Source organism: Sphaeramia orbicularis, chromosome 2 (assembly GCF_902148855.1).
Source record: "Sphaeramia orbicularis chromosome 2, fSphaOr1.1, whole genome shotgun sequence".
Lineage (NCBI taxonomy): Eukaryota > Metazoa > Chordata > Actinopteri > Kurtiformes > Apogonidae > Sphaeramia > Sphaeramia orbicularis.
In genome coordinates, this window is record NC_043958.1 from 2977639 (window position 1) to 2998264 (window position 20626).

The 20626-nt window shown below is 36.2% G+C and overlaps 2 protein-coding genes across 2 annotated transcripts in view; one reads left to right on the top strand and one right to left on the bottom strand.

Moving 5' to 3' along the window:
* Window positions 1–13935, top strand: part of LOC115431989 (aryl hydrocarbon receptor-like) — a 39474-nt gene extending 25539 nt beyond the window's left edge. Inside the window, exons 7-11 of the mRNA XM_030152749.1 lie at window positions 3024–3232; window positions 3313–3422; window positions 5363–5504; window positions 7687–9076; window positions 13739–13935. Of these exons, the coding sequence (XP_030008609.1) occupies window positions 3024–3232; window positions 3313–3422; window positions 5363–5504; window positions 7687–9076; window positions 13739–13897 (2010 nt within the window). The 3' untranslated portion in view covers window positions 13898–13935. The remainder of the gene's footprint in view (window positions 1–3023; window positions 3233–3312; window positions 3423–5362; window positions 5505–7686; window positions 9077–13738) is intronic.
* Window positions 1–20626, bottom strand: part of LOC115431961 (NACHT, LRR and PYD domains-containing protein 3-like) — a 592418-nt gene that overhangs the window by 304066 nt on the left and 267726 nt on the right. The window lies entirely within an intron of this gene.

Sequence of the window (20626 nt, forward strand, 5' to 3'; positions counted from 1 at the left end):
GGTGGTCTGGTAGTATGGCGTGCCACCTCAGTCCCTCGAGGATCAGAAGCCACCATTTACTCCTGTAATCCGCCTTAAGAAAGTCTCTGAGGTCGTGGGGAAACGGGCTTTAATCCTCCCACTGGAGAAGTTGCTTAGTCAGGGTTGTTGGTTCCATAAACGTCCACGGACTAAAACAGGATGGAGGGTTCCTCACATGAACTGAAGGATCTGTTCAAACCACAGCAGAGGGGCTTTATCACTCACAACTGCCTTAAATCATTTACAATTGCAAAAAAAGTAAATTATTTGTGTTGTTACTGTCAAGCTCTGATGCACATTAGTGACATGACTGGATTGTGTTCAATAATTATCCAGCTCCATTTTAAGCTCATCTTACTTTAATTTTTCTTTTACTACTACAGTACTTTATTTTCTATAACTATTTAACTGTCATATTCATTTCTATTTACCTGTACATACTTATTGTGTTCCTGTTGTGTCATGATAGTAGGTTTTATGTAGAGCTGCAGGTGGGGATCATTTTTTAATTGCTTCATTTATTGAAAATTTTCTTCGATTAAAGGATTATTTGAATAAGTGTAAAAAAAAAAAGGAAAAATATGTAACAGACATGTCTGAAAATGACAAACAACTTGTTCTTTTATTCCAGAACCAGAAACGACCACAAGAAGTTTATAAAAGTGTTATGACCTGGCTCAGAAGCCAAAACAAAGAAAGGGAACACGCCATAAATGAAGTTTAACTCAAAGATGCTTCATTAAATCAAATTAAGACAAATTAAACCAAATTAGCCCAAATTAGGAAAAGACAAACTGAAGTATATTAGAGAATGTAAATGAGTTATCGGTAATATCAGTAGTGTAGGTGTGCATGGGTGAACATGTGTGGATGTGAGTGTTGACAAATGCAGAACAGAATAAAACATTAAAGCAACAAAACCAAACCAAGGGCTGAACAACTGAGGACCTGTGAGGACTGCAGGCAGACTGTTTAAGGCACCACAGGTGTTCCTGTTATCCCCATCAGGTGCCTGTTGGAAGACAAGGGTCGCTATAATATAGCACCCCCAACAGGACCCCAGGGCCGTAACAAAAGTAAAAAGGATATTTAAAAAATATCTATATATAGAGAAAAAACCGTATAAAATTATAGATAGATAGATAGATAGATAGATAGATAGATAGATAGATAGATAGATAGATAGATAGATAGATAGATAGATAGATAGATAGATAGATATTAGTTTTTTAATTCATTTGAATTGATTAATCAATTGAGCTGTAGTTTTATGTGAGCTGCTGGACTTCTATTCTATTCTATTCTATTCTATTCTATTCTATTCTATTCTATTCTATTCTATTCTATTCTATTCCAGTCTCAGGTATGTATTATTTTATTGATGCTACTATTGATCAGTTATTCCAGTCAACAATCCAAACAAAAAAATAAATGATCCAAAAATCAGTCGAATGTCATGAAATTAATAAGTTACAGAAACAGGGCATTGAAATTGATCCATGAATATAACCAAGTAACATATCATCACATTCCTAAAATAAATGCTGAAGTCTTTTTTTTTTTTAATTTTAATTTTTTTAATTTTTCAGAGCACAAAAAGAAAAAAAAAATGAACCAGAAATTGAGTATTTGATCATTTAGGCAAAAAAGTCATTTTAGTCAGAACAATTATATTAAGAAAGTCACATATCTACATTCAGACAGTGTTGATCAGTATTCAGAAAACACTAGAATATTGAGTCTAAAAAGGGTTTGAAATGGTTTTAGCGCTCAGTTTTGTATTTTTTGCAGCTCAAAAACATTGACATTTTTTCCTTGTTTTGTGTCGATGCGGACGAGGCCATGAATTTTGCTCCGTGTCAGGAATTCCACTGATACTGAAGACAATCCTTTATTATTTTCATGTAAATTGGTCCAAATAGTCTGCGGTGGAGGCTGCTGGACGTTAAATACGCAGACGTATCCGTATCCCGTCGTCCAGTGTGAACGGTTGCGTGAGTTCTAAGCCCGGTTGCTGCTTCTGTCCACCGGTCACTGTGGCTTTGTTTCCTCCTAATCCCTCCTGCTATTCAGGGCTGGATTCCTGACATCACGGCTGCAGGCCCTTAAACCCACCAAGGTCAATTAACCAGAGCTAACATGAGATGCCACAGGGTCCAGGGTGATGTGAGTGGTGGTGGTGGTGTGTGTGTGGGGGGGGTCCAGGATAAAGGGTTTTTAGGGTTTTAGTCAAATGTTCCTCATTGACTGGAGCTTCAGGTCCACAGCAACAAGTGGATCAGTGGATTAATGCTCTTATAGTTGATGGTTGTGCTGTTACTGTGGATTGAACTGGTCAGAGTAAGGCAGAATAAGAAACCAGTCACACTGGAGCTGAAACGATTAATCGATTAATCATGTCAAATTTGGTTTTGTTTGGATTATTGACTAGAATAACAATGAAAAATTGTATTACTATTATGCATATTATAGAATAGAATAGAATAGATATCCAGCAGCTCAAGTAAAACTAGAGCTCAAACAGTTCATAATTGATTAATCGACTTGATTAAAAAAATGATTTGATTCCAGTTTCCCTGAATCAAAGCTTTGTTTCCTTAATTTTGCTGCTGCTGAACATTGGTTCCACTGTTATTGTTTCACACGGACACTTACTGTGACGCACATGACACCAGGATCAACACACAGGTGTATTTTAGTTCCATGTTCAGTTGTTAATAAGTTGAATCCAAATGTGTTGAAGACTGTAGTGACATATTGTTTGTAGATGTCATCGGACTTGTTCGTTGTTGTTTATATCTATAGATGTTTTTATATGCACTTTTATACTGTTTTAGTATTTATTACTACCACCCCCCGAAGGGGAGGCAAAGGGTATTGTTTTTGGTTTGGTTTGTTTGTTTAACACTCTAGCAGCAAAACTATTGGTTGAATTCATACCAAATGTATTTTTTAAATGTATTTTTTTGCTGATAACATGTCCATCTGTCTCGTTCTTTAAGGCTTTGAATATTCAAGGTCGACTCAAGTTTCTCCACGGTCAGACCCGTCCGGAGAGCGACAACGCTGAGTGTCGAACGCCGCCTCAGCTCGCCCTGTTCGCCATCGCCACGCCCCTCCAGCCCCCCGCCATCCTGGAGATCAGAACTCGGAACATGATCTTCAGAACCAAACACAAGCTGGACTTCACACCCATGGCCTGTGACGCAAAGTAGGTCATGTGCAGACGCACCCTCTACTGTTTCAGAATGTTTATGAATGTGTTCACTTATTTTATTACTGTATTTTTAGGGGGAAAATCGTACTGGGCTACACCGAGGCGGAGCTGAGAGTTCGAGGTTCAGGTTATCAGTTCATACATGCGGCCGACATGCTGTACTGTGCTGAAAACCACGTCCGAAGTAAGTCACATGACCTGCCCAACTCCAACAACTCTATTCAGTTTTGCATGAAGATGAGACTTTAATAGAATAGAATAGAATATCCTCTATTATCATTGTGCTACTCCTGTCAACAAAATTAATAAACACCAGTACTGCACACAATAACAATAGATACATGCTACAGTAAAGTATGTACAGCAGGAAAAACTAAAGTTTCAGTGAAAAAAACAGCTTCTGTAAACCAAAGTGGTTGTGTTCAGTGTGACCTTTCTTTTACACTTAAAGTGTCTTTAATCCTTTTCTTCACTTTCTGATTTTTTTATTCCAGGTTACGTTCAACACATGCCAGATGTTTCTAATGGTTTTTGCTGCTTCTTGTCATGGGGTCAGGGGTCACACTAAATACTGACTTTAACCTTTACAACCCATTTAGTTCTGTTTTTTTGTGTGTCTTTTAAGGCTGTGCACATATTACCTGTATTTTCTTGTTGTATCTGAAGAAAAGAGACAAGCATGTTCATTTCAACGCTGCAAAAACAACAAATCTAAAAGCCGCCTAAAACTTTTGCACTGTAGTGATTATCTATGAACAATATTATTATGTATTACCTATGAAAACAGTATATATATCTATGAACTTAAGTCTATATATGAATAGTGCATTTATATTTTGATAAATATTTGATAAATATTGTATTGATATTGCAAAACAGAAGATTATTGTGCGACTTAATTGCGTGTAGTTGACATTTTGCAGGGTTATGCACATTTGAAGTGACTGTGAGTCTGATCCCACAATGGGGAAATTCACTGGTCGAAGCAGCAACAGGATAAAGTAAAAAAAATTAATAAATGCTGAGACATTAATCCTATTTTTGTGTGATTATACACAAATGAAAACAGATTAATGAATGTTATTGTCTGAACTGTAATAACTAGACCTTTAAGACAAACACATGCACCAGCAGTATGTGTATACGTTGCTGATGTGTTGGATTTCAAAGCGACTGTCATGTGTCCTACTTATCTTATGCACCGGATGACCCGGTTTGCCGTAACCATAGCAACAACAACGCCTGCATCACTTCTGCCAGACGCGTATAGACACACATACAGGACTGTATGCATGTAGTCATGCATAGAGAAATACAAACATATGCATTAAGGAACACAGAGCAGATACGTACATATTCATATGTATGCTCTAAGTGTTCACCACAGATGGGAAGGAAGACGGATACATACCCCCCTCAGATCAGCTGAATATTAACTTTTTATCAGCTTTTTTTCCTGGTGAAATATTTTTTGCATGGTTTCTTTATCTGAGCCGAGGGTGAGGCGATAAAACAAAAACAGGTGTTTTATAAAACTAAAAATAACCACACTGTGTGGCCTCTACTCTACTCAGGGTTTTTATTTACCTTTTTAACTTTCACAGTAACAGTGAAAAACAGCCCTCAAAATAATGCAAATGTGTTTTTTTTTTTATTATTATTATTGTAGGAAGTGTAAATGTAACTTTGTTGTTAATTTTTGTTGGCATCTTTAAATGAGAATCAGTATGTGGAATTCATTTGAAAATTAGAATATTGGTGTTAAAAATTCATTTGAAATTTAGAACTTTCAAGTTTAGAATAGATTTGCAACTTTAAACTTGGATATTTTGGAATTGATTTGACATTTCATCACCACCTTAAAACAACTGACAAAGTCATTTTTTTGACATAATGACCTTTTTGTTTTTGCCTAAATCATCAAATACCAAATTTCTGGTTAAGTTTTTATTGTTTTCCTGAAAATTCAGAAAAAAATTACTTGGGCAGTTTTTATAGGAAGGTGATGAATTGGAATTTTGATGTTTGTAAATGTGTTGTGACATGTGATAATTGCAGCGTGAGTATGTGCACAGACAGCAGTAATGACCCAGATCCTCTTATATGGATCTGATGTGATTCCAGTGATAAAGACGGGTGAGAGCGGTCTGACCGTCTTCAGATTACTCACCAAGGATAATCGGTGGAAGTGGGTCCAGGCCAACGCCAGACTTGTCTACAAGAACGGAAAACCAGATTACATCATTGCCACCCAGAGGCCTTTAGCGTAAGTCATTACAATCCAAGCGTGACTGAACTCTTACTTCTGTTTCTGTTTATTATGTAACTGGTAGTGTCACACATTAGCAGGACGTGCTCTTATCCCATGCATTTCTTCTTATGTTCAAATTTTATCCTGTGACTCATTCTCAGCTTTGAGAAAACCCACGTAAATTATGCATCAAAGTTGGAAAAGATGATCTAAGACACTTTTAGTCCAGGGGTGTTAAACATACGACCCGTGGGCCAAAACTGACCCGCCAAAGGGTTTGATCTGGCCCATGGGATGGATTTATTAGATGCAAAAATTACAATGAAGATATTAACAGTCAGTGATGTTAAAATACTAACATAATAACCTATAAATAATGACAACTCAAACTTTTCTCTTTGCTCAAAGTAAAAAAAAAAAGTAAAATTCATGAAAATATTTATATTTACAAATGATCCTTTTACAAAAATTTGAATAACCTGAACAAACATGAACAACCTGAAGTGTTATAAGAAAAATCAGGGGAATTTTTAATAATATTCTACCTTTTTACTAAACCTTTTGTGTATTTGTAGATCCACTGTGATCTGTAATTTGGAATTCACGTGTAAACGATAAACTGAGCCAGAATTTTGTTAAAGTGTAACTTATTTTTCTTAATATAATGTGACTTTTTTCATAGTTATGTCTTATTTAGTTTTATCTTATTAGTGTTATATGTTAAAATATTGTTATAATATTACTGGTCTGGTAAAGAAGAGCCTCACCAGTGGCATAAGGAAGATTATATTAATAAAAGCACTAATGTTGGTATTTTTATATTGTTTATCTTTTGCACTATCTTTATGCATGCATTTTTTCTTGCACTCTGTTCTGTTACTGTCTTAATCAATGAATTTACCCTGTTGTGGGATCAGTAAAGTCTCATGTCCCTAGTCTCTGACCCACTTAAGATAAACCTTGTGTTTGACCCCTGAGTTTAACCCTCCTGTGTTAGACTAACTCAAAATGTCCACATTTACTCACCTGTGTTTGGAGCCACATTAGTGTCAACACAAGAACAGACACAAAACTTTTAACATGTCCCTAGTTTACAAATCATGTCAGTCTCCTCCAGTGAGTGGCTGCAGTTTAAGTCATAAATCCCTGTGTGTTATTCTATAGGACAGTGTTTTTTAACCTTGGGGTCGGGACCCCACGTGGGGTCGCCTGAAATTTACTGATAAAAATAAAAAAATAAAAACTTACTAATTAAAATATATGGTGAGTTGAGAGACGATCACAATCCATAAAAGACATGACGAACTGTGAGTCTGAAACTGCAGCACTGTGGTTCTGTTTATCTGTCAAATGTTCATTGTGGTCGGTTTCAGATGCTGCAGCTCTTTCATAATTCATAGTTTGAGTTCTTGTTTTTTTTTCAGTATGAATTGTCAGCCTTGTAAATCCAAGCTGGACTGACTGTACATATCCTGACCAAGGAAAATGAAATTCTCCCTTTGTGCAGTAATCTACACCTGGATTTACTGCCTCTGTCCATAATAATATACATTATATAGACTAAATGTTGTCTAAAATTAATGTTTACTTACAACATAGTATGGCAGACTATTACATGATCAAAAGCAAATTAATTTTACCAAAAAAAAAAAAAAAAAAAAGAAAAAGAAGTCTCTGATTTGAATGTCTGGGGTCGCCAGAAATTTATGATGTTAAAATGGGGTCACGGGTTGGGAACCACTGCTGTAGGACTTCAGTAACTTCTACCATGTTGACAGATTTTTGCTCTATTCCCATGTGATTGGAGTAAACTTGATAATGGAACCGGAATCGCTAACTTCTTACCATCTCCCATTCCTATCCAGGACTTTGCTTTGCTATAATCGTTCTCTTTGTAGCTATGATAATACTCAGGCATCTAATATTCAAGGGCTGCAGTGATTATAGGGTCAAATGATTCTGTTGGGTTTCTGTAAATTGGCTTAGAGTCTGGTTTTGACCAACTCTATATATAAAGTGTCATGAGATAACTTTTTTGTTGCGATCTGGCGCTATATAAATAAAATTTGATTGATTGAATGATTTGATTGGTTTTCCCCTGTAAGTCGCTTTGGAAAAAAGCGTCTGCCAAATGCATAAACATAAACATAAATGTGTTGTAAGCAGCAGGTACATTGAACATCTTTTGTTTCTGCAGGGATGAGGAAGGAGGGGAACACCTGACCAAGCGATCTATGCATCTTCCCTTTACCTTTGCCACTGGTGAGGCTCTTCTCTACCAGACCAGCTATCCACTGCATGGCTTCCCTGACACCTTTCAGGGTAAAGCCAAAGGCAGCAGGGCCAAGACGGGCAAACTGGACAAGAGTTCCTCCGATGACCTGGACCCCAAATCCTTATTAGGAGCACTGATGAGCCAAGATGAGTCTGTGTATGTTTGCCAACCGGACACCGAACCTAAAATGCCGTACCACAATGATCTCTTTAGCGAGCATCAAGTTGTGAGCAATGGTTTTGGTGACGACAGCTGGCATATCGTACATAACAGTGAGAAACCACCCAGTTATGACCCTTTACTGGCCACTCTGGACTCTCTATCCCTGGATGGTGACGATACATGCTCCAACAGCGAACTCTTTAACGCTCTGGAGAACCTTGGGCTCAACGCTGAAGACTTGGAGCTTCTGCTGCTGGATGAGAGGATGATCCAGGTAGAGCTGGATCCAAATCATGTCCCGAGCCTCAGCGACCTCCTCTCCAACAACGAAATCCTGTCTTACATCCACGACTCGCTAGAGGTTGACGGACAAGTGGACGGGCATGCGTTTGAAGCATTGACTCATCCAGAAAACTTAGACATAGGCCAAAGTCTAACAGGAGGTAGGCAGCCGATAGTTCAGCTGTCGCAACAAATGCAGCAACACATCGGTACAACTGAGCTGCTCAAAGCTCAACCCGGACAAATGTCTTCCCATCTGGGACCAGTCAACACTAATGTACTACCTGAGGTTCTTAATGAGGCCTGGGCAGTTCCAATAGAGAATCATCACCTTCCAGACGGATACAATCATCAGCATCCACAAACTGCCATTAAAATGTCCCAGTTAAACACAGAGCATAAACCCCTTACCTCAGTCGTGGTGTCGGGTCAACATCAGGACCATGAAAGCACCGAGGTCGTCCTCAATGATGCCCTCATACCATCCTACCACAAAGGACCTGGGTCTTTAACAAACGGAGCTTACATCCCAAATGATCACAGCGGCTTTTCGCAAAATGACTACAACATGTCAAGCACAGCACATGTAAGTGGGAACATTGTGAACGGTGACGCCAGAGTGGATGTTTGTCACTACCAGAGTTTGGTGGCCACCACTCAGACCTCTTTGCTGCAGGGTCAAAACAAACACCAGCAGATGTTGCAGCAGACTCAGGTTACGGCATCTTGTTTGACGCCGTTTCCAATGCAAAACCCTTCCACACTGGATTTAGAGCAGTTTCTAGCTCTGTCGCAGCCTCAACACAACCAATCACCTACAGATGCCTACAACATGATGAACACCACGACACCAAACACACACAGCAAGGTAAGACACCCAATCATTTTATATATCAATGTTATTTTATGGTATAGGTAATTAGTTGTAGCACTTTCCATGACAGAAATGCATGTGAAATTTTTGCAACTTGGGGGTAAGGGTCAAAACAGGGGTTAAGATGAAACACATTTAAAGGTAACAACAGCTGTGTGAATCATGTTGAAAATCCTCTGCATTTACATTTTCAGGTCTGTAAACAAAAAAATAACAAATGAAACTGAAAACTGATTGTCGCGCCCTGGGTAAATTGCTGTGGAAACACTATATATGAGCATCCTGGGGGTGTTTTTTCAGATCACATGTTCAGGTTTTAGTGCATTTTTTCATCTTCAAAGCCTAAGATATGATAGTTTAAAAAAAAAAAAAAAAAAAAAAAAAAAGCTAAGTGCATGTTTTCACTGTGGTTTCATTAGGTTTTAATTATATTTTTGTCATTTTCTGTACTTTGTTGAAATTGGTAACACTATCTCAGACCAGCTGGCTTTGACATGTGGAGTCCCCCTGGGGTCCAGTTTGGGACCTCTTTTGTTCAACTTTTATATGATTCCTTAATACCAGTTAATGCTCTGCAAAAAGCTATGTTACCATATTTATGCAGATGACACTCTACTTACATTTTACCTCAATTGTTTACATGTATCGATAGGATTTGTGGATTGACAGTTATTTAACATTTTAGGTCAGTAGATGTTTTTGGTCGCCAGTGGATGTTAGGGTCTTTATGGGTTAAAACATTCAGGTTTCTGACCCATTGATGAGGCCTGTAGTCTGTTTTGCTCTGTAATATCAGTGACTATCAACAATCCCAAGGCTTTATGATCTCCAACCCAACCCTCCAACCCCTTCAACCCCACTCTGTTCACTTTCACTGGCATGGAAATGGATTTTTTTCCGAGTCAACACACAGAGGCCCTGGGCGGTCATGGGGCTCAGTGTAAACTGTGATGATGTGACCAGACATGCCATGTAAATAAGACAAGGAGGAGATGGAGCAGCGCAACACAGTCACAGAAAACAGTCAACCACAGTCTATTGAACTACACTGCACTGAACGTCACTGCGTTTCATTCAGTTGTGTGTCAAACATACATCAAATGATAGTGGACACGCAGCAGATCATGGCCAGATAGGGATTAAAACCACCTTAACCCTTAAAAACCCAAAAGCATCTACCCATCTAAGATGTTTAAGAACTTTCCAACCACTAATCCTATCAATACAATGAAATAATTCAGGTAAAAATCTTAAATTTTTCCTTGATTATGATGATGTGTTTGCAAAGAAATTAATGTTGATGCCACGAGACAGACCTGTTCATTTATATTATATTATATTATATTATATTATATTATATTATATTATATTATATTATATTATATTATATTATATTATCATCATTATTATTTATTAGTATTTCAAAAGTGCAACTGTCTGTTTTTTGTTGTTGTTATATTTTCTTTTTTATATTTATATTTAATCTTTTGTCTATACATACAATGTTATGTTGCTACTGGAATCTTAATTTCCTGGATCAATAATCTAATCTAATCTAATCATTTCCGTCATGCCAGTTTGTGGAAAATCATTCTGCAAACTCTGCTTAATCATTAGAAAATCAGAAAGGTCTAAGTAAAACAAGAGCTCTGGTTTTATTTATTTTCTTTAGCAAATAGAACATGCGTGTATTTTTAACTGTGTAGTGAATATACAAACTCAAACAGAAGCCTATTATGTGGGTTAAACAAACAACATGACAATACTTGTGTGACCCTTTCTGTATTTATACATGTAATTTTTTCCAACATATTTCCTGCATTACATACAGTACATCATAAACATATGTTACACTGTTGCGCAGTAATAATGATGAATCAGACGGATGTCATATTCTCTGCATCATCTATTTTTTTCTGTGTTATTCTTACATTCTGTTTAGTCTTTCCAAGCATGAAATCCGCAAGGGAGGATAAAAACGGCAAAGAGCCAGCAGTGAGAGAGTACAATAATGAATAGAATAAGGTCGGGACGGGCTGCAGTCGGCCCCTGAGATGACCGACCCCAGCAGGCATCCATTCATTCTGCCCCATTCACTATCCACTGTTATTCTTCAGGGTCAGTGACTGATGCTGAAAGAAAAATACTGGCAGGACGGTCAGTCGAGCACGAGTTATGCTGACCTACAATCTGACTGTCATCATTACCTAATGCGGGATGGGAGGGAGGCAAACAGACACACTAGTCTGAGCTCCACACTTTGATTTATGCTCATTCTGTCGACCTGTTCTTACTGTAGAAAGAAATCATACACACACACACATACACACACACACACACACACTTATACCCTCATAGTGCAAACACAGAATAACTGAAGCGTGATTGACTCAAAGGCTGCATTTACACTGCAGGACAAACAGGCCAAAATCTGCTTTTTTTTTTTCCAGATTTACAATCAATTGTCACTGATTCTTTTTTTTTTTTTTTTTTAATCTGAATTAAATTGTTACTGCTTAAATTGATTTACAATTATAGAAAAAATACTGATTTGTGTTGTTGCTGTGAAGCTGATGTTAAATAAAGTGTAGATTGTTAATTTGAATATAACACATACAGTAACTATGATGCAAATTAGTGACATTAAGCATAATTCTCATAATAGTAATTAAACCAATTTTCCAGTCTCAGGTGTGTAGATTATTTTATTGACGCTACTATTGATCAGTTATCCCCATCAACAATCAAACAAAGCAAAAATGATCCAAAAATCAGTAGAATGTCATGAATTTAATAACACCGTTACAGAAATTGATCCATGAACCAAGGTTATTATCATTAATGAAAACTAATGAAATGACGAAAACTAGAATTGTAAAAACATTTTTGTTAACTGAAATAAATAAAAACTATAATTAAACCAAAAAACGGTAACTAACTGAAACTGTATTGTGTGCTTACAAAACTAACTAAAACATATAAAAATTATGGATAAAAATCCCTTTGTTTTTGTTTTTGTCAGTGTCCGATTGATTTAAAATCGATTTATTTCCCTTGAGCGATTTTAGCTGCTGGCACCATATGACACTTAACAGTCTGTCACTTGTGGTTTCCAGTCGTCTTCTGGTCCCCACTCTACCTGGAAACATGGAGACTAAAATTGGGAGAAAGCAGCAGAGTCCTGTCTGGGATTTATTTGAATACGACGACAGAGAAGAAGAGAAAAGAGACGAAAAAACTAAACTGAAACTAAGCATTTAGGAAGTTACGAAAATGAATACAAACTAGCAACCCTGCTCTAAAAACTAATTAAAACTAACTGAATTAGAGAAAAAAAAGTCAAAACTAAATAAAACTAAACTATAATGAAATATCCAAAACTATTATCACCTTGCCATGAACATCAGGGGTCAAAGGTCACCAGGTAACACATGTACATTCTCAGAGTGTTGAACAGCACCTCATTATAAAAAGTCTAATTGTTTTTTTCAGATTTTTCAAGAAACAGGAAAACTTAACCAGAAATTTAGTATTTGATGATTTACGGAAACAAGTCAAAAAAAAAAAAAAAAAGATTTGGGCAATTATTTTAGGAAGGTGATGATATGCTCCTCAGAACCTTAAAAACAAAGCAGCTCATCATACACTACGTTCACACTGCAGGTAAAAGTGGCCCAAATCTGACTTTTTTTTTTTTTTTTAACTCTTATGTGACCCATATCTGACTTTTAGTGCACACAAAGTAGTATTCTGTTCACATAATATACAATAAATCACTTTTCAGACCCTCTAGGAGCCATTATTGCACATCATATTATTGTCTTCTGCTTACGTTTGTCTGTCACTTGCATTTTCTATGTCTTCTTTCTTTTTTTTCTTTTTTTTTTTTTACACGTGCAGATGCAACAGAACTAGATAAATTAGATTAACCTGTATACATGGATGAAGACGTCAAAGTATTGAGGAGAAATCCAGGTGTATTAATCTGATTTCTCATAATCAGATTACACTGTTTACATGATCACTAATAATCTGATACCTCCAGAAATCAGATAATGATTGTACATTAACTCTGCCAGTTAACTTGAACAAACTGAATACGTTTATTACAGACATTTACTAAAGAATCACAAAAACCAGACTGAACAAAGCACTGCAAAACATTTTATGACCTGTACAACTGCCGTATTTTACACAGAGAACTGCATTATGGGTTGCTTATAGCATCAATTTGTTTTGTTTAGTCTAGAAATTGGACCCTCACTGCAAAAATCTAAATCTTACCAAGTGTATTTTTCTCATTTCTAATCAAAATATCTCATCACACTTAAAATAAGACATAATCACCTAAAGAGTAACTTTTCAGTGGAATATAAGAATTATTTTTCAGACAGTAGATCTTGAAAATTTTATGTTAAGAAATCTTACCCAGATAATTTTCACTTGTTCCATTGGCAGATAAGATTTGGTAAGATTTAGATTTTTGCAGTGAGGGTACAATTTCTAGACTAAACAAAACAAATTTATGCTATAAACATCCCGTAATGCAGTCCTCTGTGTGAAATACGCCATTACACAGGTCATAAAATGTTCTGTATGTAAAACAGATCATATAACAGATTCCTTTGAATGTGACCAGTGTGCTGTGTTTTCCAGTTGGAGAACGGCTGCCTGCTCAGTACGTCCAACGCAGCGTATTTCAGGACCTGTCTGATGCCCAATGGAAATGGAATGGTACCAGGAAACATCCCTGTACCCTGCCCTGAGGGACTCCCACCCCTGCAGGACCCCCAGAAGTCTGGATTTTTCCTCTGAGGGGGAATTCACACAAAAGACACAAAGAGGATTTAAAAGAAAAAAAAAAAAAGACGAGCAAACGTGGAAGGAAAATGGAAACAAGTTCTGATCCCACAAGCATTCTGATGAAATGAAAGATGAGATGTCAGATGAAAAGGTCAGGTTGTCTCTGTAGCATTTGTTTCACTGAGCCCGTTTACATGACCATAAAAATCTGATAACTGGGATTAATTAGATAATTGTAATAATCAGATCTGATGCGTTTACATGCACTTGAGAAATAATCAAAAAACTCTGCTTTGGACATCTCAGGCCATAGAATCAAACTTCTGTTATTGTCACTTTATTTTCTACAGTATCTTTTTTTTTTTTTTTTTTTTTTTTTTTTTTTTTTTTTTTTTTACAATTTTCATTCTGAACTGGTTACTGAACGGGCTGAAACATAAAAAAAAAACAAATGTTGTTTTTTCACTGAGCCTGTTTACATAACCATAAAAATCTGGTAACTGTTAGTAATCAGATAATTGTAATAATCAGATCTGAGGCGTTTACATGCACTTCAGAAATAATTGAAAAACCCTGGTGTAGACATTTCAGCCCATTTTCTATCTTTTTTAAAATTTGCATTTAATGTGCAGATGCAAAGGAATTAAATCAAACAGATCAACAGGTATACATGCATGAAATCCAGGTGTTTTAATCTGATTTCTCATAATCAGATTATACTGTTTACATGATCAGTAATTTTCTGAAAACTCAACAAATCAGAAAACGATCAGAGTTTTAGTGTAAATGTAAACGGGTTCATTCTCATCCTACAGTGAGATGATTAAAAAAATAAATAAATAAATCAGTGGTGTAATCACAGATCTGGGGTTGCACAAGTAACTGAGAGACAAGAAACGATGACAGAAATGGTGTTTGTGTGTGTTTTATTATTGTGTGTTCACTCTGAGGTGTTTCCTGTGTGGATTACTTTTGTGCTCTTTCCACTTGGGTGATTTACCAGAACATTTACACCATCCATCACCTTCTTATCTGTAAATACACTGTCCTGAAGACGAGACACTGTGACAGAATAACAGCCGATACAAAACTGGTTCCTCCACATGTGTGTAGTTATACAATTATGGATACTAGGGATGGGAACTGATAAGAATGTAGAAATTCTGGTTCCATTTTTGATTCTCTTATCGATTCTCATTGAATTAGTACAAACTCTTTAATGTCAAATATGCGCTAACATTTTGGTTTTGTTTGTAACAAACCCCATAAAGGTGTAGTTAAAGGAGTGTTCCATCCACCTGCTGCTCCTCCGAACATGGTCGTCATGGAGATTATTCATAAACAAGAGTAAAGCAGGTTGACACAGTGAAATGATGTGAACATTAACAGTATCGATGGAACCCTGACGAGTTTAATGTTAGCAGCTGCGACGGAGGATGCCTCGCTGTAGGCTCCGCCCCCAGACTCACCACAGCCAATCGGAGCTGTTCCATTGGTGCAGTTTAATTGGATGCTGTGGTTAAATCCTTGCACATGTTGTAACTGTTGTAGATGGTCCTAGTGTCGTCTTTACTGGTCAAATACAACCAGACTTTAGAAAATACAAAAATGACCTGATGATCCATTTGACCTGACGTGATAATTTGGTTCGTTTTCTTAATAATTTTGTTCATTTGTTTGATAATTTAATAAATCTCTGTTCATTTTCTTGATAATTTTGTTCATTTTGCTTTTTTTTTTGCTAATTTAATTCATCTTTGTTCATTTTCTTGATAATTTTGCTAATATTTTTGATAGTTTTGTTCATTTTTTCTCATCTTTACTGGTCAAATACAACTAGACTTTTGAGGAAACAACCAAAATACTGAAATGACCTGATGATGCATTTGACCTGATGATGTCACAGAACCGATAAGTGGAATAGTTAAGTAAATAGACTAATGATTCCAAGGAACTTATGCTATGTTCAGACTGCAGGCAAATGTGGCCCAAATATGATTTTTTTTTTTTTTTTTTGCTCATATGTGGCCTGTATCCAATCTGTTAAAGACACTTTGAACAGCACTAATCCCATTTTTTTCAAATCTGACCCAGACCACTTTCATATGCAGTCCTAAATATGATACGTGTCCGATATTTTACAATGCAACTTCAAAAACATATTTACCTCCATAAACACAGTGTGTGCCTGCGTGGTCATGTTTACATCAGGACCTCTTTTGTGCATGCGGGTCACTTCAGGGTCACATTCAGTTCATACTCAAAACTGATAGAAGTCTCATTTAATGTGTAATATGAACATGCACACAAAAAAATCAGATTTCACCAAAAACATCCGAGTTGTGCATTAAGACCTGCTGTCTGAACGTAGTCTTAGACACTGGAACCGGTTCTTGATTCCCATCCCTACACATAATTGGTCTGTAATCACTGTGACTGTATCCATCATGGATAGTCATCCTCTACAATTTTCATTCTGAACTTGTTACTGAATGGACTGAAGCATACAAAAAATAAGTGTTTTTTTTTTGTTTTGTTTTTTTTCAGTGTGTCCGTTTACATGACCATAAAAATCTGATAACTGTTAGTAATCAGATAATTGTAATCATCAGATCTGAGGGGTTTACATGCACTTCAGAAATAATTTAATAACCCTAGTTTAGACATTTCAGTTCATTATTGGGTTTATTTCAGAGTATGTACACAGTGATGGTAGACTCTATCTACGATTTCTTTTCTTTTCCACATGTTCAGATGTAACAGGATGAAATAAATTAAATTAACACTTAACATGCACGAAGACATGGAAGTACTGGGGAGGAATCTAGGTGTTAATCTGATTTCTCCTAATCAGATTACTGCTGACATCAGATTATACGGTTTACATGATCACTGTGAATGAGATAACTCCACAAATCCGATAATTATCAGAGTTTTAGTGTGGATGTAAACGGCCTCATTGTCACTCTTTGGCACAGTACTTCAAACAAGAACATTTTCCAGGAACATAAGCCTGATCATCATGTCTGCTGGTATTGTGTTTGTCTTTCAATGTTTAATATGCATCTGCAGGTGAGCGACCTTGACATTTGGTCTGAAAACATCAGATGATGACTTTCAGTGTTGGTTTGTCCCACGCCACCCAGGTGTGAATTATATATGGGGTTGGTAGATGTATTGTCTCACTGTTGACCTACATGTCAGCAATACAGCATTTCCATTTAACTCTTAAAACTGTTGAGATTTTAACAGATGAAGTTATAAATGACATAGGAAGGATTTATCGCTGCTGTCACACAAAGACCTCGTCGTTTCTGTGGATTTTCAGTTTTCAGTGGCGTCAGTTTATCACCTTTATCCTAATGCTGCATTTTAGCCTGTTTGAGGTTTACATTGATGTTGATGTTGTGCACTTATATATGTATGTTAAAGACATAATCAGAAAACATCTGATTTGTCGGACAGTGGCGCTGAAATCAGCAATGAAAAAGCATTTTCATTTCCTGAGCGGAGACGCTGTGGAAATGTCCCGTTAATGCCTTGACCCGTAATTGTAAATAATATATTGCAACTGTGAGTGGAAGAGGAAGTGCATGCAAGTACTGCTCACTTTTATTTTCCTCTTAAATGTCATAAAGATCAAGTTTATTTCTGTTATCCCCAAATATGTAGTTTTTCCAATATTCATATAATATCAATAGGTTTTGTTTTGTTTTTTTTTTTAAAGTGATGCTCCAGCCACCAAAGAGTCCAATCCCTCCCATGAAATGTAAAAATTACATTGACGATATTGACAATCAAGGATGTTAAGATTGTTTTAGTTCAGGGGTCACATCCAGACTAATAGGATCTCAAGTAAAATACTATCATAATTATCTATAAATTATGGCAACTCCCAGTTTTTAAAGAAAAAAGTTATGAAAATGTTTACATTTACAAACTATCCTTTCACAAAAAAGTGACTAACATGAACAAATATGAACAAGGTGCAATTTTAACATATTTCTTCATTTTAGTGCATTTTTTCTTCTTGTTGTTTATTTTGTACATATTTGTAAAAAATGTACTTTGTGCTTATTTCTGTTCATTTTGTACATGTTTCTCAAATTTCTGTGTATTTTTAACATTATTTATTTTACTGGTCCGACCCACTTCAGGTCATATTGGGCTGAATGTGGAAGCTGAACTAAAATGACTTCAACTCCCCTGCTCTGAACTGACCACATTCACACAACAGCCATTTCGAAGTGTGAAGCTCAAAATGTTCCAAAAAGGATATTGTTGAACTGCTTCATGTCTTATGAACACAGGGGATCTGTTATTATTACCAACGGCCGCAGGTAACACCGTATTTGAAGATAAAACCACAGCTCAGTGTGTCTCCTCAATAAGAAAATTAGTTATTGGCTGTCCTAAAAGTTGATAAATGACAACAAGAACACTTATAATGTCAAAACAGTTTGGTTCACAGTTTGTCACTACCTGATATTTACCTGGAACTGATTTTTTCTTGACATGTGTGAAAGTACTGTTTGCTGTAACTGGAATATTAAGCAATTTATGACATTTTCTGGAATGTCAAAAGAAAAAAACAACAAATGTCAATATCCTGTGTTATTATGTTACTTGTTGTTTTAGTAGCTATGAAATATGATTCCTAATTATCATAGTTTATACAATATATCAAAAGAATATGTGTGTGTGTGTGTGTGTGTGTGTATAGTCAGATAAGAGTGGCTGACATTAGCTTGAAAGCTAATCTTTTATTAGCATCATATATTAGACGCCTTTTCCAAATCAGTAACCTTTATTTATTTGAGAACAAATGTGAATCTTCTATTTCATCACTACTAAAACTGAAGATAACCTTATTTTAATTTAATATATGCATTTATAAAAAACAAAAACAAAAAAAATGCAAAGGGTTTGTGGTGCTGCTACCAAATGTTAGCATGCTAACAAGCCAAACTGTGATTGTCATTTTAGCGCCGGCTCTGTCAGTGGTGCTTTGCTACTGTTTCTATAGTTTAGCTGTGATTTTTATTTGTCATATTGGAGTTCGGAGCAGTTGTCAGATACATGGGGTTGCATTAGTGGGTTTGTCGTTTTCCATGTGGATGTTCATATGTTGCAACTTCCTGGAGATGAACGATTCACATGGGAAATACAGACACTGTAGTTTCTGTCAGTTTGATTTGAGCTTTATATTATAAACATGTAACTGATGTCAGATTCATGCCTTCTTTTCCCTCTGAAATGACGTGAATGCAGGATTATTCACATCACCTGCACAAACTAGCCATTTAACATTAGTAATTAGCATTTAGAAACTCAAAAACCAAAAAAACTGAAGGTGAAGTGGCGTCAGTGGCTCTGTCGTTGAATGTCCTGAATACTGTAAAGGCATTTGAAACATGAAGCTTTGGTTTCACTACAAAAAAGGTGCTTCAAAGCGACTTATTGATCTTGCTAGTATTAGCTGATGACAAGATGCATTTACACGTTTGCCTCATTTATTATTATTTTATTTTTTTGTAAATCGACTTTTCTTATAAAACAGAATAATGTGAGATCAAATGATGTATGAAAAAAAGTGATCATTTTTCCAAGGTGCTTTAAAAAAAAGTGTGTGTGTGTGTATACATGTATATCTGATTTTTAATGGTGTTGTTGCAAGCACTACTTTAAAATCACTGCTCTTAAAAACTCTTTTCAAGCACTGGAGGTAGTGTTGTAGAAAAAAAAAAAAAGCATTTTTTGATTCCATGCTGTTCCCAAGAGTTTTGTGTTTGACCTTTAATGTCATGTTTGACCACACTTCAGACACAATATTGTGCCATAACCCAGGACTTGGATGAAGAGTTTATTTCACTTGAATATTTTATTCAAAATATCAGAAATGTTTAACTGAAGTTGCATTTTTATTATATCTCTCCAGTCGACTTTATCCACAAGGTACGAAGTAACTGCAAACTGGAATATTTACCTGTCCGCTGTGGAACTGGAATTCCCTCCTTAAACTGTATTATTTGTTGATTGTTAATTCACACAGACTTAAAGTAGTGTTTTTATCACTGAAAGTTGTAGCTCTTTATGCTCTTTGACATTTTTCAAATGCAGTTTGTCTTCGAACCATGTGTTGATGTGTGCTCTTGGGTCCTGAAAATAAACGATTCTGTGCAATCACATTGAACTGTGTTTGTCTCTGACCCTGCATGTCGAGTTATTTATATAAAACCATCCATACACATGATAAAGCACATTAAAATCAGAATGAGCTTTATTTGCCAAGTTTCTGCACACAAATGAGGAATTTGACTGCATCTTAACATTAGCTCTCTTTTAGGAAATATCAAACAAAACATACAAATTTTTACGAAATTGTACAAATACTGTGTGAAAGAAACAGTGCTCAAATCTGTTAGTTTTGGCGTACATATAAGTTACAAGTACAGAGACTAGAATAAAGATTAAAAACAGTAAAATGTAGAAATTTAAATAGAATATAAAAACCCTACCTAAATGTATTTACAATTATAGGAAAAAAAAGAAAACTAACAGAGATAACAACCAGATGCATGATGGGACCTCAGAGGGTTTCAACCCTTAAGTGGCACTCACCACCATCAACCTGAGGAGGCTTTTAGCCGCTGGTGCTGAACCCTTTCCCAAAACACACACACACACACACACACACACACACACACACACACACACACACACACACACACACACACACAC